The sequence below is a fragment of the Tyto alba genome, unplaced genomic scaffold (assembly GCF_018691265.1).
Source record: "Tyto alba isolate M040663 unplaced genomic scaffold, T.alba_DEE_v4.0 Super-Scaffold_13, whole genome shotgun sequence".
Classification (NCBI taxonomy): domain Eukaryota; kingdom Metazoa; phylum Chordata; class Aves; order Strigiformes; family Tytonidae; genus Tyto; species Tyto alba.
This window is the reverse complement of record NW_024881275.1, coordinates 42,661,000-42,682,542: the sequence shown is the minus strand read 5'-3', so window position 1 is coordinate 42,682,542 and position 21,543 is coordinate 42,661,000. Positions and strand designations below refer to the sequence as shown.

The 21,543-nt window shown below is 36.1% G+C and overlaps 1 protein-coding gene across 3 annotated transcripts in view; it reads left to right on the top strand.

Moving 5' to 3' along the window:
- SLC12A2 (solute carrier family 12 member 2) overlaps positions 1-21,543 on the top strand; it is a 63,110-nt gene that overhangs the window by 29,744 nt on the left and 11,823 nt on the right. For all 3 annotated transcript variants that reach the window (XM_042787815.1, XM_042787816.1, XM_042787814.1), the window contains exons 10-18: positions 3,571-3,719; positions 8,611-8,718; positions 9,694-9,817; positions 11,179-11,280; positions 12,522-12,677; positions 13,269-13,368; positions 16,932-17,043; positions 19,230-19,370; positions 19,571-19,677. In XM_042787815.1, the coding sequence (XP_042643749.1) occupies positions 3,571-3,719; positions 8,611-8,718; positions 9,694-9,817; positions 11,179-11,280; positions 12,522-12,677; positions 13,269-13,368; positions 16,932-17,043; positions 19,230-19,370; positions 19,571-19,677 (1,099 nt within the window). The remainder of the gene's footprint in view (positions 1-3,570; positions 3,720-8,610; positions 8,719-9,693; positions 9,818-11,178; positions 11,281-12,521; positions 12,678-13,268; positions 13,369-16,931; positions 17,044-19,229; positions 19,371-19,570; positions 19,678-21,543) is intronic.

Here is a 21,543-nt window from a genome sequence, read left to right as displayed (position 1 = left end):
AGGAGAGTGAGAGCTACCTTCATCTGGCTAGCTCACTTTCAGAAGTGTCGTCATGTTCAGAAACGTTGTCTGTAGTTTTATTTTCATGTGGAAAGAGGAGAAGCAGTTGTAGACTGATATGAGTCTTGTGTAGCCTCTCTTCCTGGTCTTCCCCAACCCATAGTGGTTTGAAATTCTCTGTAGAAGTTGCTTTAGGGTTTGATGCTCTCTACATCATTGTTGCTCTGAAGCACCAGTGGTCAACCAGGCTTCTCCTATCCACAAAATAATTCTATTCTAGTACTCTTTAGAACATAAGATTATATTCATATATTGCATATTTCTTGCCTATGAATGGAAGTGTTTTTATTTCTGTCACATAAATCAGTTTCTGACAGCAGCAGTAGTTTTTCTTATATGAAAGACCGTGCCTTATGTTAGCTGTGCTGCCTTTTGAATTAAATTCTCACTTCTAAGAGTACCATTGATCTTACTGCTAATGATACTTCCTTTTCAAAGATACAAATCTTGCTAGTCTGCCCCTGTTGGCTAACACGATACTGTAGCTCTGCCAAAGAGTTGCTCTGTTGTGATTGTGCTTTATGCAGCTTAAAGACCTGCACTTACTTCCTAATTAGATTGACCACATAGACTTTTGCTACCAAATTTGAATACTTTAGAACTTGAAACCACATGAGAACAAAATGTTCATTAATATTCATTTGTTAATGGAATACCTTGATCACCTTTCAAACATGAAAAACCTTATTTTTCATATTGCAAAAGGAACAGTTTGCAAAAGCAGCTGAATATTAATTTGTTTGATGCATCAGAAATGTCCTGCCTTAGTTGCTTCCTATAACTTACACTTAGAATTCTCTTAGTTAGAAAAGGCCAGTGCAATTGCAGAAGTCAGAGATTGTGACTTGAGTGAAATTTAGGGTTTCTTGAGGCATTGGATCAGAAATCAGACAAATACAAATACTTCCATTCCTTTCCCCACACACTATTCGCCACTGCAAGTTTCCAGAGTAGAGATAAGCAAGACATTAAAACTTTGAAGGGGCTACTAAATGTCACTGAGTAGTCATGTCTGAAGGGGAAGATGATGTTCTGAATTTAGCTCAGTATTTGCATGCTCTGTAGTAAGAGGGTTATGAAACTAAATAGAGAAGGCTTGGAAGAGGAAAATTGCTAGTCTTACTGCTAGAGCTAGGCAGCCTATTTTAAAAAGTTAACATCTGTGAGGTGAAAGTGTGCAGTTTCGTATGTTATCAAGGGACTAATGCAGACATGCAGGTGGCAGGATGAAGATTGCATAAGCAACTTTTATATCAAAATTCTTGAAAGACATATTTCAAAGAACAGTATTTATTGCTTTATAAACAAGGGAAGCTCTACCCCAAGCTCCTGAGTAGGGTTAAGACATGCTTTCTGTAAAGAGGGCAGTAAAACTAATTAATGAGAGCCTAACTGCAGCTGCTTGTAACACTGGAGAAGTTACGCACCCTGAACTGCAATCTGAAGGGTAGAATCTTTGGAATTCTTGCTGGTTGCTTGTAGTTAGGAGATAACTTGATACAGATAGTCTGATAACCTCAGGTTTATACCATGGCAAAACTTTATATGACTTTGGCAGGAATGTGCTTATAAATGCAGGTAAAATACTGTTTTTACGGGAAAGAAGACTAGGAGGTTCTTAGGGAAAATGTTGCCAGAATCTTATAAATAAATAAAACTTTTCTGAATGAGGGTTAAATAAAATGTCTGGACCCCTACTTAAATCTAAGTATCTTCTGCAGAGAATGGAGCCTGCCCAGCTGGCTTTTGTTCTGCGTTTTCTCATAGTAAGGCTCACATTAAAGTTTGCTCACAGTGCTGTTGCCCCTTTCTGTCGTACTTCGACTCCGTGCATGAAAGACCTGTCAACCAGTTGGATGTAAACTATGAAAAAGGGAATGAGGAAGAGGAAGACTGTGCACTGTAGCTATTTAATGAGTTGCTCAGCTAAATGGGTCTGCCGCTGTAATCTATTACCAACAAAGTGTTATTTACAAATAGTTCAACTAGTAAGTATAATGTCACATCCATTATATACTGCTTGAATGGCCGGAGCCAATACTTGTGTGGTAGAAGAGAAGAAACTTATTCTCATACAGAGCTTTTAATCCCCTTTAAAATAGAACAACAACAACAAAAAAAACCCAGCTCCTCCATATACCCACAGGAAAAGCGTAAGAAAGGTGATCAATATTGGAAATTTACTGAAACTTAACCAAAAATAAAACTGTACAGTGGAAGGATTAAGTAATGTCCACCTACCAGCACCAGGTGTTGTTGCGGACTGTTAATCCAGTTCTAAAGGCTCAGAAGCAATCTAAATATGGTATAGGTATTTAGGAATTCATTTTCCCAATAAGACACAAATTACATAGATAACAGAGATTATTATTGGCGAAACTTAACCTGAAGCTTGCAGCACATGAATGCCCTCCTTATTTTGCAAGTAATTTAGGTAGTCTGTAGTCACATGGTTGTGTTCCCAGGACCTCCTTGTCATTCAAGTTCCTAAAAGACCAAATTAAGGTAATTCTATTGGCTACTGCTCTGTGGACTTACCTCTTCTTTTCACCTCTCTTTATTTCATTCCCATTCCTGGAAATAGTCACTGGTGTCCAAACGATTTGACTACCTCAACTATGAAACCACAGAGTGTTAAATAATACTTAGTCTGCTGTAGTTTTTGTCCTTTATGAGACAAAAAACCTTGAAGTAGAAGACTTATGGGCTTTAGTACTTTTTAGTTTTTCTTAGTACTTGGGGGCTGAAATGCTGTGTCTTCAGCATTTTCTTGACCAATGAAATTACAAATAATCATAGATCAATTGATGACAGTAGTTTAAGTGATAAACTTAATTATAAAAAATGTGGTGGGAATGGAACTGTGTGGTTTTGTTTTTCACTAAGAAACCAACTCAAAATACCAGTCACACAGGAGATTACTTGTTCAAGCATTGGAACGTGGCTTGCAACAGGCTTTCATGACAGCCTACCTGATTTTTTTTTTTTAATGTCTGAGCCATATTGACTGGAAAATAAATAACTGCAGCACTATGCACATCTGTCTATATACATCTGTATATATACACTAAAAAATGCATTCCTCTAGGAAAATTGACAAAGAGAAACTATAAGTTCAAGTGATGGTGCATAATACTAAATTCAAATAAAGAGCTATGTGGAAACTCATGATTCAGAGAAATAATTTGTTGAGCTAATATTGTGCTGTTAAATTGCAAGTCTATTGACATTGGTTTTCTCTGTGCTAAGATTTTCCTTTTCTTATCAGACTTGGATTTATTAAAAAACTGAAGATCATCTCAATCAAGAGAGCAATTAGTCTGCTTGTTTGTATTTGTTCTTCATAGTGAAGACTTGCTTAATGTCAAAATGTATTAAAAATGTAAATGCCATATTTTAATGTTGCTCTGTGGCAGTGCATGTACATAAAAAGGTAATTGAGCTTGGCACATGTCCTTATGTTCACGTTCAGTCTGTTAATGCCTTTTTTTGTCATTGTGTCTACTCTAGGTTCTTGTGTTGTGCGAGATGCCACAGGGAACATTAATAACACCATTGTCACCGAGCTGACAAATTGCACTACTGCAGCTTGTAAATTAAACTATGATTTCTCATCCTGTCAGGCAGGGTGTCAATATGGGCTGATGAACAATTTCCAGGTATAAAACTTTCTCCTAAATCTGTTTATTGGATTTTATGTGTGTTCTTTTTTTGAATCGCATATTAAGAAAAATCATAGGCTAAAAATGCCTGTCTCCATAAATTATAAGGTTTATCTGGAATAGTTAAGAGGTACACTCTAGCTAGTATGTAAAACAAAATTGTAACTATGTTAAACTTTTTAATGTTTATACACAGGTGGTATAAATATTTACTGTTCTTTGAATGAACTACTTAAGTTAGGTAATGGGACTGCAACTTTCTTTAGATATCTGAATGTCATCATTCAGTGATTTGGATAGAAGTATTCATTCAGTAGTGATGCATAGTAATCATAGGTAGCCTCTGTCAATAACTTGTTCCTTAATTTTTTTAATTTCTTAGAAAATATGCTGACTTTTTAAGAATGTTTTACATATTTGTCACCGTATCCTCTTTAGTGGTAAGAATGTTGTGAATTTTCATAAAACCTGATGTTACTGTATTTAAAAATCCTCTAGAAGTCATGGGGCAATCCACAGTCTTCAATTTGTATTTCACAGGTAATTGGGATGTCCATGAGCTATTGGTAAGGGTTTGAAAGAAACCAAGGAAAATACATGTATTACTGCTTAACTTAAATTTGCTCTGAGGTAGTCTGTCTTTGCCCTAAGTTTTTCTAATAGGTGTACAAAATGTTGGCTAGAGATTAAGCTGAAATCCGCTAATGTAAAGGTGTCTGGCTTGTGGATTTTGATCAGAAGTACATGGGGTACCTGTACTCCTTACGCGTACTACTTAATTGTTAGGCTGACAGCTTCACCTGCGAACCTGAGTGTAAAACCTATTTTGTACATGGTGAAATAATTTTGCAGTGCAGACCATTCTATTAAAATACTCTTTTATAGTGGGATAATTTGAATATCTGTGTGGTGTTACTTTGTTCTGGTTTAGAAAAAGTGTATTTAGAAACACTTAAGAATTGCTCTTGTGGGAATAATTATTCTGCAAAATCTGATTATTTTCCTCATTTGTTTAAGCTCAAAAGAACCAGTATATCATCTAATTTACAGCTGAGAATAGCATAGAACTGTTTTTTTCTGATTGTATCTTTTTCTTTAAGTCATAATTTTGGTAAGGTTACTTACCGTAAATGTTGTTTGTACTTCTAATAAGTTAGTCATTAATGTTCTAGTTTCTTACCATTTGGTCTAAAGTGTACTTCTGTCTCCCAAATTATTCTTGCTTCTCTCTGTGGAAAAACTAGTGGGCTCCAAATAGGAAAAGTCAATTCAAAGGCCAGGGGCTGCACAGAAAATGCAGTGCCCCTTATGCCTCCCTTTTGTTGGGGTTTAAAAACTTTGTCATGGAGACTGCACAAAATCTGGACAACCTACTGTAGTACTTATCTGCCTTCTTTGTGGAATTTTATTTTTGTAATGCCCAGTTGGACTTTCCCTTGCTCTCTGTTTTTTCTCTCATCCTCACAGCTTTTGCTGTGCATCTCTGAGAAGACTGATTCTGTCTTCTCAGAAGATGTCAGAAGGAAGTTGTCTGCATGAGTGGCTGTCTACCTGTAGATAAACTGTTGCCAGTTTTCTAAGTGAACTGCCCTCAGTTTAGTAGATGTGAATGGTAGCTCTAAGGAGGTTTTTTTTTTTATATATATATATGGAAGTCTTGGGGGAGAGAGTGGGGGTCCTCCAGGCATGTGTACCTCTCAAACTCTTCATACAAACATAAATTCTTTCTGTAGGTTAAATAACTGGCAACAAATACTTCACAAATGTAAGTTAGCCCCTAAAGTGAGTGAAGAATATTGTATTTGTCTTGGGAGCTGGTAAGCATGCAGGTTCTGAGGCTGAAAGTGCCAGCTTAATCATGTGCACAGCCTGATGACTTTATTACTTCAGTATACTTCATGCTGTATTCAGTTCTTCTGACAGAGAATAGATTTTAAGTTAGTGCTTAGGTAGCTCAAATTTTGAATGGGGCAGCAAGTGGATGACTTGTAGTGTGATTTACCTGTGGAAAGCTTAGATGATGCTAAGAAACCTAAAATGAGAATGTTTGGTGAGACAGGCTTAATCAGACTTTCATAGAAGGACTGTCTTTAGTTTCTGTTGTAGTCAGTGCAAATGAATTCCAGGTCCTCATATGCATCAGACACGTCTGTGCTCAGTGTCAGTAACATTTCCGTACTCAGGCTGTCACCTCATAGAAGAGTAACTTCAGAAATTTTTTGGGGGCTCTCTAGCCTCAGCCTGGAACTTCCCTAAAATAAGTTATAGCTTAGGGTAATTTAAATGCAGAATTTGGTCAACTTTGGATGAAAGTTGAAAGTAGCATGAAACTCCATTCCAGAAACAATGTAAAGATTCTGCTAAAACATTCCTCCTACAAAGGCAGGCAGCTGTAAAACATTTAAAAAAAGTTAGGGGAAGGGGGAGTTGAACAATGTTTTGTCCATATTCATTATAAAAATCTAACTTTGAAGAAAGTGCTGCTTGTTTTCATGTGCCATTTTTTCTGCTCCACAGTTGCTGGACCAAGCAACTGAAACTGTAGTCAAAACACAGTATTTCATTATCCCAAATGTTTGAAATTTAAGAAACTGTCTAAAGAGTAAATGCCAAGCAAGGTAATGAGTCCCTTATCAGCTGTAACTATGTATCTGTCTCACCACACCAGTGGTAACAGGGCAATTCTTATTGATACCTGGCCTTCCAATTCCATGTGTTCTTTCAAGGATGAAAATTTCAGTGCTGTAGCTAACTGTATATGGGGGCTCCTTGGTTTTGTGGTCATGAGGTTTGGATTGTGGTTTGTATGTTGGGGAGTGAAGAAGGGGTGTTTAACACCATGGTGAGCTGGTCCCCCTTTTGTTCCCCTAGCTTAGAAGCAGCTTCCTAATGTCTTTTACATTGGTAACCTAAGTCATAACTTTTAAAGTAGACAAAGATTATCTGCATAAATCTTACTCAAATTTCTCTCAGATTTATAAAACAGATATGACATTTAAAAATAGTGTAAATAAATGAAGACAACAAAACCTAGAAAGATAATGTAAAATCTGAGTAGATTGTAAGAACTAAATTGCAAGAAGTTGATGCAAGCGCGTAGTAAAGTGAAGGCCTTGATACAGCAATGTTTTAAATTGGATGGGAAGAAAATTGGTGGAGACTTATACACAGATTCGGTGTCCTTCCAGGGAAGATTGGTTAAGCCATCCTTGCAGGGGAGAAAATTTTCATACTGCTTCTACAAAGATTATTCTATGCTTGTTTATTACATTGCTATAGTAAATGTTTCTTTCTAAAATATTTGTCAGTAAGTAATTGCACCCTTAAATTCTCTTCTAGAAATATAGCGTAGGGTTAATACAAACTGGCATTTACAACTGTAACTTTTCCTGTTGATTATAAAACTAACTTAAATCTGGGTGCACAAGGGAGAGCTTAATGTATGTGTCATTAGTTTTACTTACGAATAAAGACGTTTTCTTTGTTGTGAACTTCAAATACATTTCAGGAAACTCTCTCCTTCATTCATTGCACTATGCACCTGCAATTATTTAATTTCTCTCTTTAGGCAAGGATGCCTTGAACTGACCAGTGAAACCTGATGTAGTGTCAAAGTTCAGTTGACTGTTTGAGACACCCAGCAATCTTTGTCAGTCTCATCTGGAAAAAAATGCTATATTTTATCATTATTTTAGCCCTAAGAATATGAATAAATCTTCATCACTTACCTGTATATTGTTTCTGAGAGCATGCTCTACCTAGTAAGACTGCTTTAGAGAGTTAAATTTTACAACTTCAGGTGACAGTAACTTAAAAACTGGACACTTCTGCATGATCTTTCTTGCCTTCCTTCAGTCCTTTTCCTGATACTCTTGGTGAGATTGCTAGGATGAAAGGTAAGTAGTCAGTAATGGCAAATGATGCAGAACCTTATTCTGACATATTTGCTTGAAGGGCACCATTCTGAGTTTGGTTCATTGACTAAAAACATAAGTTTTTTCAAGGTGGTATCAAATTCTAGAACACTGTCTGTCTTCAAGCAGCTTAGGCTTTTGTTTCATAAAGAAAAGTACTCTATTACTATGATTGTTTTTTAAATACATTGTTCTGTATCTTAATTCACTTGACACATGCAGAGCTGGATGCAGCTATGGTATGGAAGTAGAAGAGGGTCTTTAGGCTATAGGGCGATCAGACAGAAACTGCTTTGGTTCTAATCTGGGATTTTTTTTTTTTTTTGAATGCCTTATAAACATTGTTCTTTTACACTTAGCTTACTGAGCCTTTAGCATTTTGTTAGTCATCCAGTCTACCAAGAATTGCATGTTGTACTTCACTCACTGGGGTTACAGAGATGTCCTACGATGTGATCTTGAAGAGATGGGAGGCAAGTTTCTTGTGTCCTTTTGGTTTTGAATGGGAAACAAAACTAAATTAGTGTTGGGGATGCCGAGAAACACAGCTTTTCCAAGATGTTCCTCAATTTCAGTTGTTTTGTCATTTGAGCATTCTGAGAAGAGGTTATTCAATGGTAGGTTCATGAAAATATTTAAAAAATTCCAATGTATTTTTCTTCCATTATTTATTTTTAATCCTCTTAAGAGCCTGTGGAGACTTTTGCTGGTAATTGTTTTTACCTGAGAATTATGTGGTTGGACTACATACTGTGTGAAAAGCCACTTTCTCTTGTTATGAATGAAATTAGGATCCATTTATATCCCCTGATTTATCCCTAGTTTGTTCATTGATATGAAAGCATGATATTCAAACAGCTTTTAAGTGGAGGGTATATATTACTTAATTTTTCTGTTTGTGTAGTTAATGTTGTCACACATTTTTATAGTATACCTTTTCATATTCTTTAAAAAAATAATTATTTTGCTTTCAGGTGATGAGCATGGTATCGGGATTTGCACCACTGATTTCTGCAGGTATTTTTTCAGCCACCTTGTCTTCTGCATTAGCATCTCTTGTTAGTGCACCTAAGATCTTCCAGGTAAGTATGGAAGCAAAACCATAATCTTTAAAAGAATAATTTCAATTAAATTTTGAATCAGAATTTTTGGAAGGAGACTCTGACATACTGTCATCATGATACATACTTGTTGACATCAGCAGATTGATCTAGTATTTATCTGTTGCTTAAATTGGGAAAACAGTGTTACTGTTGCTAAATGTTGATAGACTATAATTTGTTCCAGATCCCATGTTTCTGGTTAGTTTAGAGATTAGTTGTGGTGTAACTAACATTACAGGAATATACAATCTCCTTTGGTTGTTTTTTGTTGTAAGAAAAAGTGGAGTGCATGCAAAGAGAACAAATTTGTTCATTTCTTAAAGTAGTCACAGGAGACAGCATGAAGTAGAACCTGTAGCTGTGGAATCTTAATCCTCAGAGAATACATTATCAAAATAATTGTGTACCAGTTCTCATGTAAATCATTTACATTGATTTAGTTGGTGGTCCTGAGTGTATTTTGCTTTACCTTTATTTTAACCATTTAATCTCATTCTTGTCTTACATGTTCTCTTTAATTGGGTAAAACTTTAGTGTCCTCTAATGACCTTCTTTCCCAAAAGTTCAGTAGGGAGTCAAACATAGAAGGGATTCTGCAGAATAGAAGCACAAGTACTGATTCAGAGAAGTGGTATATGCATTGGGAAAACTTTCTACTTTCTGAGAAAACATCATGTCTAAAGAAAAACTCTTGGTGATCATAAGACACAAGTAAAGTAAAACAGTCAATCATTTACAGAAGAGGAAAGCTTGTTCTTATAGATAAAATTTACTGTAAGATAGCATATTGAAAATGCAAAATGTCAAGATGCAAAGGCAATTAAAAATAGAGTTAAATACATGGTGTCTTCTTTCAAGAAGATAATATGCAGTGGAAGACAGCATTAGTAAGCATTACTAATGATACATTTTGAAGAAAATGCGTGCTGACTCATGAATTTTATTTTTTCTTAGGCTTTGTGCAAGGACAACATTTATCCAGCATTTCAGATGTTCGCTAAAGGCTATGGGAAGAACAATGAACCACTGAGAGGATATCTTCTAACATTTTTAATTGCTCTTGGATTCATACTAATCGGTTAGTTTGAAATTATAATAAATCTCAATATCCTTTTGTCCTTTACAAAGCATTCTATTCCATATCATGACTTGATGACAGTGTCCTAGAGGTCTAATGTACACCTTAATTCTAAGCCAGCATTCTACATCTGTTTATTTTGATGGTTACTTTCTACTATCTTCTAGTTTATAACTCTGTCTAGACTTGCAATAAATTTGAACTGAACTGTAACAGTACTGGAATAACTACAAGTATCTGCTTTAGATACTATCAATCAATAAAAAATGATATGTTTTTGCTCGAGTTAGAAGTTATATCTTGTAAATATGAGAGTTTATTTCACATTTCTAATAATTACAAACAGCTTCAGTAAATGACAAACTTGCACGAACAATACTTTTCAGTGTGTTTTTCCAGTAGTGATGAGTGCTGACGCTGCTATTGCTAAAGGTGAAAATAGCCTAGGTAGAATTACATGTGTTCTATGTAGATGGCAAACTAATTGTGCTGTGTCCATCCATGAGTCCTGTACCAGTGCATTTAAATTTCCTTTCCCAGTTTGCTCTTTCATCCTTCCCCCAAATCTGGTTAAGGCACAGGTATAGCTATGATGTCCCTACTGCAGCATGCTGACTGCAAGTCTGATTACAAGTAGAAAGTGGCACATGGCACATTCTGCATTTTGATAACTTTTTTTTTCTGATGGTGAGTACACATAGAAATGTTTTGTACCATGCTGCCTCAAGGAAAGGAGACCATCAGGTTCTTTCATTTCTTTAATTATAGAGGGTGCAGTTGTCACTGTTGTGATGGTGTTGGTCTGTAATAATGCACTATACTAGTACCATTTAATTTAACATGCAGGTAGATGAACATGTTTGTCATATTGCTCACACTAACTTCATCTGCTGTTGCCATTCACCATAGCTGATTGTCTCTTAAACTTACTAGTATCCTGTTCTTTGTTTGAGATTTGAGCTAGAGACATACTACAGATGTATTAGTGCTTTCTCTACTGTTTCTGATGTTCTTCAGAATCCATTGTATTGGTGCACTGTTTCAGCAAGCCACAGTGGGAAAGAAATTTTCTCAATTGATTATTTGAGAAAGTATGTAGTGCTTCAAAAGTGGCAGTCCTGGAACACTTGGTAGTGTGGAAAAATGTACATATTTTTAAAACTGAAGGTTACACTTCCTGACATAGTATATAAGAGACCATTAAGGTAATAGCTCTGTCTGTTAAGCAGAAAGGACAAACTACTTCTCCTCAGAGTGCATCAGAAAATAAAGTTGTTTGTAGCAGGTTTTTTTACTCTGGGATCTACAAAGCCCCTGGATGTTATCTTCTGTAACAGCATGCTTTGTTTTTGGTTTTACAGCTGAACTGAACGTCATTGCTCCAATTATTTCTAACTTCTTCTTGGCCTCATATGCCTTGATTAACTTCTCTGTATTCCATGCTTCTCTTGCAAAATCTCCAGGTAGGAACTACATTTTGGGGGTGAGAGTTTAATCTGCAATTTCTTTATGCATAAGTGCAATTTAAAAGGTATTAATATAAATGAATGTTTAGTTTAATTTAGTTGCTAAATATCTATTTGACTCTCATGGTGCATCTGAATTGCAAGTATAATACGGTGTGTACTTGGATCTTCTGAAACTTTGAGTCCTGGGTGATCCAGTAGAGCCTGGGAGCTACTAATTTTGTCATATTTGCTGAGGGCACACAAGATATTTCAGTGATTATTCATAAACTCTTGAAGAAAGCTTTCTTACTAATTCAGTATCTTGTGTTCAAGAACCACCCTTTTGACTTCTTTGGATATCTCTGTTACTATGTTTCATCTTCCAGTCCAGAAGAAACTGGAATTGCAGGTGGTATTACCACATTTTTATAGCCTTTGGTGTGGGAGGCTAGTTAGATTATAGGAATAAGCCAATACCCAGTACTTGCAGGACAGATGTGTATCGTACCCAGTCCAGTACACATTTGTACTGAAATAATGCCCTTAAAAGCTTCTTAAATTGTTGAACTGATAGATAACATTATTTTGCCAGAGCATGTGCCTAACTCTGTTTATGCAACAATTCTGTGTCTAATGCACTTGTTAATCTTAGGTGTTCTAGTGGGGGGTGTGCGTATATATTCATTTGATTTTGGATAAACTTGTGACAAATAAGGATGTAAAACAGTGGCAGTCCAGTATTTTACCATATTCAAGTTCTACTTGAATATATCTATCCTTTTTATGTGGTGAAAATTTCCGACCATGTGAAAATACTAAAAATAGACAAATATAAACAGTTAGTAGTATGTGAGAGAGGGAGTCATGAGCTGATGATTCATTTTCTACTACGTTTGAAAGCAAAAATCAATTGTCAGGCAAGCTATTGCCAAAGGTTCTTGTGGCCTGATTCAGTAGACATACTGGCACAAGCATCTTCAGACTTTCCTCTTGAGGTATGCATTTAGAGGGCAAAAATAGGAACATTTACATACCTATGTTAGAAGGATGAAAGTTCATTTGCAGGGTGTTGGAAAAGTGAAAGCATAAATGTGCCAAAGTCTTTATTTTATACATTACTGAAAGTGTCACACATTCACATGAAATGTGATGCAGAACACTAGGGAAGGAAAAGAGGAATAACACCTTCCTTCTCTTGGTGTAGTGATTAAATTAATTTACCCCCTTTTCTGTTCTCCAAATTATATTTTGACTAGGTTGGCGCCCTGCTTTCAAATACTACAATATGTGGATTTCTCTTGTTGGAGCTATTCTATGCTGCATTGTGATGTTTGTCATTAATTGGTGGGCAGCACTTCTAACATATGTCATAGTCCTTGGACTCTACATTTATGTTACTTACAAGAAACCAGGTATGTATAGGGTCTTCTTTTGGTTACAGTGAGAAGAAGAGGGATGTAGAAGAAGTGAAAGTGATGGCCTTTAGGAAAAACAAACAAACAAACACACACTTACTTCTGTTTGGCTGATGAGTTCAAACTTCTGCTTCATGCTTTTTAGTTGTAATAAAATGTAATTATGCCTGTATGGTCACTGCTCTTATTCCCCCCTCCTAAATTATCAAGGTGCATGCTTTGCACGTAAGCATAAACATTTGAATGAAAATTTGTAGAAAAAGTATATATGGAAAGAGCTTGAGTTGCAATGACAGGCACTATGTTTTGATTGGAGGTGAAAGGGGATGCTCCCTTTCCAAATGGAAAAGGCATTTGGGAGGTGAGGTTTTTTAGTAAACCATTCTAAAACTTCTATGGAAATATTATCTTTAAATCTAACTGTCTATTTAGCTGTTGGGCTTGTTGACTAGTATTGTGTATAATATACCAAGACATAGCTTAAATTTTCTGTGTTTGCACTTGGTATTTGACATCAATTTTGTGATCATGTAGTTTTACAATGCGCAGCTTCAAGTAAAATATTGGAACTTCAAATTTTCCCAACAGATGTGAACTGGGGATCCTCAACACAAGCTTTGACTTACTTGAATGCACTACAACATTCTATTCGGCTCTCGGGAGTGGAAGATCATGTGAAAAACTTTAGGTAACAGTTAACATTAAAGACATAGGAAATTAATTCTGTGTATTCAGTAGGGTACTGTCACAATGTTGGCTGTCCTGGTTTCTGTTAAATGCCTGTTCATCTCCTGTGGGTTATAACAACTTTGAATTTCACCACCATGGGCATCCTGTGGACATATTTACACTAGCATTATATTTCTGATGAAGAGTTCACTTTAGAAGCACGTCTATGGATGATGCCTGCTTATTGTTAGATGCCTCATGCTTTGCATCATGAACTGTGAATTGCATTCCACTTTGAAACTGAATTGGAAGATATGGTCCAGAATGCTAATGAGCATACAGTCTATACACTTGGGATGAAACTAATCTAACCTAAATCCCCCAGGATGGGAAGTAGCTGGTGTTGAGAACATCCACAGTATACACATTAGATCTATTCTCTCATTTGCACTTTAGTAATAGCAAACAGGATACATTAATGTTTTTCACACAACTGAAAAAGAGAACTGATTTGTTGTCTGCCAGCATGGCTACCCAGGAAGGTCCTACTCAAGGAGTTTTCTATCCCATAGTATTTATGCCACTTGTCTGGAATAAGCTATTGGAGAAGAAAGATGCTTCAAAAATTTTAACAAAAAGTATTGACTTAAACTAATTCCTCCAAATAAAGAGAATCATAGATTGAACATGACTTTACCACATGGTCCTGTCCAATACCTGACTCAACTGACTTACCATACATTCGGCTGCAAAGTTAGATCCAACTTCGATGTTACATCAGACTGCATGGGGCCATATCCACTCAAGTTTTTAATATTTCCAAGGGTAGAGGTTCTGCTGACCTGTCTCTTCTCAAATAGGGAAGTTACTTCCTACATGCTGCCTATGCCCAGCACAGGATTTATAGTGTTGACACTTAGTCTAGCAAATCTCTATCATCCCTTGCATCTGCACCTGTAAGAAGTGTATGATTCTGTTATGCTTAGCATATTAGCAAGATAATCTAGCTACTAAAATCTTCTGTTGTGCATGAAGGGAGACTTCGCATACTTAGGGCAGAATTTAATAAGGAGTGAGTTCAGGGAGAGATTCTTGATACAGGTGCCATTCTTTGAGGTTATGTCCAGAATGCAGAACCTGGCAGCAACACTGTTTTTCAAATAAAAGATCTATGGTATTTCGTGTCAGTTGGGAAAGTACACCAATTCTGACCCTTAGCCTCTCTTGGAAGTGAGTCATAAATTTTCTTGAAGTACAGGATAGGAACTTGGAATGTCTATGTTGCATATATACAGACAGTTGAAATTAGATGTCAACCAATCATGATAGATACCAGCACAGCCTCAAAGAATATTATAGTAAAACTAAATTACAAGTATGTAATTTAGTTAAGCCCACTTATGAGTATTAATGGGCTTTCCACTTCCAAACTGAAGAGAATTGGTTGCTGTAAGTATAAACCACAAAACTTGAAGTTTAATTATGAAATGGCTCTTCTTTCTGAAGTCCTAAGTCCTAATGTGATGTTAAAATTTCAAATTTATTTACAAACACTGGATTACCAATTACATCAAGCTGCACTGTTAATAGGAAAAAACAGTCTGCGTGCAGAAATTCATTTGTTGCTTAGGTATGAAGAGCAGCCATTTTCAAACTTAGGCTAATGCAAATCTAAAGGCTGGCATTAAATAATTTGCAATACTTAACTGTGATTAGTATTGCAACCTCACTTCTGTCTTCTGTGAGTCTATTTTGGGTTGCAAACTTAGATGAGGAAACAAGCTTTTTAGAAAAACTCTTACAAAGTGTAACTTTCTGCTCGTGCTGATACAGTAAATGAATGTTCTGCTGATCAGTATGTATTTAGGATTGCATGGGAAGAAGTTCAGCTATTTTGTTTGGGAAGCTAGTTTATAGCTTTCTGAGTTTTAAACTTCTTTAATTGTTATGCTAAGGAGATACAGATCTCAATGTAACATGGTTTTAAGCACAGTGGCTTTATGAGAACTATTTTTGGCCTGATACTGGTTTCTAACATATGGCAAAAGATGTTTTGAGTTCTAGAAATATGTTCTAAACCAGAGCAGTTCAATATTTATTTGTAAATTTGCAGATGACACGAATTTGGGTAGAAGCGTTGATCTGCTTGAGAGTAGGAAGGCTCCACAGAGGGATCTAGACAGGCTTGATGTGCCAAGATCAACTGTATGAGGTTCAACAAGGCTCAGTGCTGGGTCCTGCACTTGGGTCACAACAACCCCATACAATGCTACAGGCACGGGGAAGAGTGGCTGGAAAGCTGCCCATTGGAAAAGGGCCTGGGGATGTTGATCAACAGCCAGAGGAGTATAAGCCAGCAGTGTGCCCAGGTGACCAAGAAGGCCAATAGCATCCTGGCTTGTATCAGAAATAGTGTGGCCAGTGGGAATAGGGAAGTGATTGTCCCCCTGTATTTGGCACTGGTGAGGCTGTACCTCAAATACTGTGTTCAGTTTTGGGCCCCTCACTACAAGAAAAACATTGAGGTATTGGAGTATGTCCAAAGAAGGGCAGCAAGGGTGATGAAGGGACTAGAGAGCAAAACTTATGAGGAGCAGCTGAGGGAACTGGGGTTGTTTTGTCTGGAGAAATGGAGGTTGAGGGGAGACCTTACCATTCTCTACAACTACCTGAAAGGAGGTTGTAGCAAGGTGAGGATCGGTCTCTTGTCCCAAGTAGTAAGGGATAGGATGAGAGAAAACAGCCTCAAGTTGCATCTGGGGTGGTTTAGAATTGTTATTAGGAAAAATTTCTTTACTGAAGAGGTTCTCAAGCATTTGAAAAGACTGCCCAGGGGAGTCGTTGAGTCACCATCCCTGGAGGTATTTAAAAGACATGTAGATGTGGCACTTAGTGATGTGGTTTAGCGGTGGGCTTGGTAGTGTCAGGTTTATGGTTGGACTTTGATTAACTTAAGGGTCTTTTTCAACCTAAATAATTCTGATTCTAATATGGAAAATGAACTGGAGCTGCTATAAAGATTGAGACATATGACTTTAGGTGATTCTAATGCTATGGAAAATTATCTTCTGAAATGAATTCTGAAGTCTGGATACTTCAACTTTTAAAATTGATTAGGAAGTTTTCTAGAATAACGTACTTGAAGTTGTTTGGCTCCACCTTCTAAATGATAGTAATTAAAAAACCGCATATGATTCCAGCTTTTCTGTTGGGCTCAGAAGTATCTAAGCTTGAAAACGCAAAGCAATGTGACATCACAAATGGGGGAAGAAATTCATCCCTCTGACCTAGTTTTGTCTGAAATCTGTTTCTGATGTTTTTAAATGTGTAAAGTTTCAGATTTAGTGATATTACTAAATTTGGAACCAATTAATCATAGGTCTGCTGACAGTTGTGGAGAAGTTGATCTTCACTTAATTTAACATAGTCTTGTAAAAGTAGATGAGGTTACTACCTCTCTAGTGATGATTATGTTCTTATGGACCATATTTGGAAGAAACTTCTCTTAATAAAAAACCCTCCTAACTCCAGATGAAATGAATCCCAACCTTTTTTTTTCTCCTCATCTATTTGCAATTCTAGACCTCAGTGCTTAATTATGACAGGTGCTCCAAATGCACGTCCAGCTTTGCTTCACCTTGTCCATGCTTTCACCAAGAATGTGGGCTTGATGATCTGTGGCCACGTACATATGGTAAGTGTATTAGATCTTGTCTTTAGAGTTATCTTGTTTTTTGTGGGTTTTTTTTTGTTGTTTGTTTGTTTGTTTTTCTTGGGTTTTTTTTAGGTTTTTTTGGTTGGTTGGTTTTTTTAACCTATTTGATTTTTGTTTGTGGTTCTTGTTTGTATGGGATATTTTTGTTGGTGTACTTTGTTTTGTTTTGTTTTTGTTGGGTTGTCTTTTTTTTTTTAATGAAAGCATAATAAGACATTGATAATTGCACAAAGATGTACTGGTGTAGGATCCATTCATGTATGGATCAGCATTAGTACCTTTGATCGTTTGATGCTTAACTGCTGAGGAAACTTTGTAGGAGTAAAGTGAATGTTGGATTACAGGCTGGGTCTTTTTCTCTCCTTGTGCCATACAGTTTCACACACTGTCTCATGCTTTGAACAGAGCAGTTGGTCAAAATGATGTGCAGTATACAGCTAGATTTCCTCAGTGTTACTGTTTCAGGGAAATCTATTGCTATGTAGATTCCTTAAAAAGCTTGGGCCAAAATAAAACTTCCTGAGCAGTAAATTCCATATCAGTTTAGTCAAAAGTTTAAAATTGCTCTTAACCTTTTAAGTAGTTTTTTATTCCTTCAGTTATAAAATTCATTTAATTTGCAGGTGAAACAGTAATGTGAACAGATATTTCCTTCACTGTTTCCTTTCTGCCCAACCCCTAGTATTTCACTAACTCTGACTGATTTTTGTCAGGATATGAGATGTGGGGGTTTTTTTGGTGTTGGGGGGGTGTGAGAGCTGTTCTGCAAGAATATAATTTCAGCAGTTCTTACTTTAAAAAAAAAAGTCCTATCTTCTGTAGCAGACCTGTAGAGGTTTTGGGGGGAAGGGAAGGAAGCAAGCTTCAAGTAACTATTCTTCAAAATCTATCTTGCTGTGAGATGTCTTAATTGTGATATAAAGTGGCTGTCATACTGTGATCTGTACCAGAACTTCAGTTAGATACAGAGAGCCTATTGCATCTCTGATAAACAGTAGTAAATACATTTTAGCATACTGTATAGTTTAGCTTCATATTTTAAGGCCAAACTTTTTCTGTCATATCACTAAGAACATTTAAGCAAGTGTAACTTTAAATGTGAAGATTGATTAGTCTTAAATACATTTAAATTTACCACACTTACTCAATATGACTTGCTTCTGATCAAAAGAACGGATAAGAACAAATCCAATTAATGCAATCCATGGAACATAGATTTTGTTAAGCAGATATTGGCCAGTTATGTTTTCAGAAACTTTAATTCTTTTAATTCCTGTCTATACAAACTTAAAATTTCAGTGAGTGCAAAGGACAGAAACTGAGTAATACTAGAGAGGTAAGATATCACAGATGGAATTACTGTCTTTCAAAAGTAGGGCTGCACTGAAAAGAATAAAGTAGTGTCATCCTTCTTATAGGAAAGCCATTTTGATTAGAGATTTTCTGGGAGCGTATCTCATCTATATTTAAAATTACTTTCCTGCAAAGATGATACTACCTTATTCTTCACTAACTGACCATTTGGTCAGAGTCGGTATCATTTTGCAAAAACTAGGCTACTGTGTTCTTGATTATACCTCATCCTGTATTCTTCATTTTGATGTTCAGGAGGAATGCAATGATTCATCTTGATGGAAGTAATAAAAAGAAAGTATTTGAAGCAGTGACTTTGCAGCATTTTAAAACTGCAGTAGTGACACTACTGTGACAAAGGCTTTCTGATTAGGGTTATGTACACACAGAGGCATACTTGTACAGCTTGAAACAAATATTGCCATAAAGCCTAATAATAAGTCATCCTATATCTGTGTATGTTTCATTACAAAGCCCTTTACTTTTAAAACTACATTATGATTTGGAGAACAAGCTTGTGCCACCTGCTGGAGAAGTGGGTTGTGCTCTGTAGGAATGGGATTGCTAAAGCTTGAGCAACCCTCTTCTTAGAAATGAGAATCTGGTCCACTCTTTCCTGATGATAAGGCCTGGTATTTTGTTGTTTTGGGGTTTTGATAGTGTGGAAGCATATTTATAGGTTCTTCAAGTTTGAACTGGATTCTAGCAGTGAAATTAAAAAAAAAAAGGGGGGGGTGGCGGGGAGGGGTTGCTTTATTCCTACTCATAATTCTTGTTTCCTCTCCTCTTTTTTTATTTCCTTATTTTGAAAGGGCCCTCGGAGGCAAGCCATGAAGGAACTGTCAACTGATTTGGCTAAATATCAGCGATGGTTAATTAAAAACAAGATGAAAGCTTTCTATGCACCAGTGCATGCAGAAGACTTGAGGGATGGAGGGCAATATTTAATGCAGGTACAGCTCTCAATTTTATTTTGTTAATGAAAGGGGTGAAGATAAATATCAAAATTGGAAGTGTTTTTATACTTCGAAGTATTTTCACTTTGCAAAGTTATCTTAAAACTTTGACAAAGAATACTTTTTCTGCCTGAGAAAATAATAAACATTTAGTTGTTTCAACAACATGTTTTTTAAAAAATATTTTTTATTCTTAGGCTGCTGGTCTGGGTAGAATGAGACCTAACACCCTTGTTGTTGGATTTAAGAAAAACTGGAGACAAGTTGACATGAGAGATGTTGAAACCTATATCAATTTATTCCAGTAAGTAGAAAATGCAGAGGTTTAGCTTTTATTTTCCATTTCAGTATGTTTCGTAATAAGACAATAAGATCTTAGTTGCACGAAGCCTCTTTCAGGTAGACTCAGATTTTCCATATTGCTGATCCATCAGCTTTCAATACCTTGTTTTTTTCTGATACAGAAATCAATGAGCAAGACCTTTATAGTTTAAACAGATGAGATTTTTACATATTAACTCTTTCTGCATCTGGGAAGAGTTGTGGCAGTGTTCTGAGGATTAAGAGTTACTGTCTTTAGGGATGGAACCTACTGTCTTATGTGCCTGCCTGCTGAATTTTTTAAAGCATAGTTTCTATTGAAAGCAGGGGGTTTCCTACACTACTTCTGTACAGATTAAGTGTAATAGAGAATCAATCAGCTCTTATGCTGAAGAGCATAAGAGTTCTTATTTTCATTAAGCCTTGATCTCATATACAAGAAATATTTTACTTACAAGATACACAGCACTGACACCCAAAGTAATATAGTAGCCAAAAAGGAGATGGGAAATGAAGTCCCAGTGTAATGTGACAGTACTGAAAGGCAGATGAGTTTTAGCCGAAGAATTTGATAGAGTAACCTGTGCTACAAATACTTAAGAAAACCAAAACTTTCTTCTTGCACTTATGCAGAGAGGTTTTTGTTTTCCTGATGAGTTGCTTAACCGACTTCATTTGTTCTTTACACCTCTCATTTTACTGTGCATTTAAATGAAAGAGAAGATGGGGGATTACAGGCAGAGGATAGAAAAGAAAAAAAAAATCATACCATCCCACTCTCAGTTCCTTAAAAGAAAAGCAGGAGCACCAAATGCAGTGAAAAAATAAGAATACATGTTGGTTAGTTCTTGATTTATCTTTTTTTCCTATTTTATTTTGGAATAGCTTGTGCAGGAAGATCTGTCAAGGCCTGTAAGTCATGTGGTTCTCCACATCCCAAAAGAGAAACCTCAGGAAGTAGTAACTGTAGGTCAAGTGTATTTCTGGAAGATCTCTGGAAAACTGAAAGTTTCTGAAGCACACAGTAGAAATGCATCTAATCTGTACAGATTTAACAAATTACATAATGAATTAAAAATGTTCACTAATGGACAAAACATTTTCTTCTTAAATCAACCTCAATTTTTCTTGCATTTATTAAAGAATACATTGATACTTTGAGCATTTCTAATCAAGTCTTACTCCTTCTAAAGAGAAGTGGTTAATGAGTGAAAAGTTGAGAAATTTCCATCTGTGGAAATGACATGAGAGGAAGTTCTCTGTTCTATGGTTGTTTGTAATGAGCTATTTATATTTAAAGGTTCTGTCTTGTATCTTTGGGGTTTTTTTCTACTTCGTTTTACTCCACTTTCAGTCAGCCATTTATTCAAGCTTTTTGCTTGTTTCTGCAATAATGAAGTTTTTGCTCATACTTCATTTTTAAAAGGAGTGAGTTCCTTTCCCATTAGATGTAATGGGAATAGGCACATTACATTACATTACATTACAGCTAGCTTATAGCTGATTTGGTTATAAATTACAACTTCATAGGTGTTTTTAATACCCAAATTTTTTGGAAAGACGTCAGAAATTTTTAGTTCTCAGATTGATGAGATAAAAATTCAGATTTCTCAGTATATCTTGTCATCATCTCTGCAAATCTTGACTGACCTGTTTATGTTGCTTTTATTTAATCGCTGTTTACATAGGGAAGAAAGGGAGGAGGGGGGATAGATATCATTTCTATGTGTTGTTTTCAGGATATGATGTTCATTTCACTGATGCAGTTGATAGTTTGGAATTGAAATTGTAACAGAAATTTATGATTTGGGAGTTTAAATGGCAGTGTTTAATCACTGGAATTTGTTCA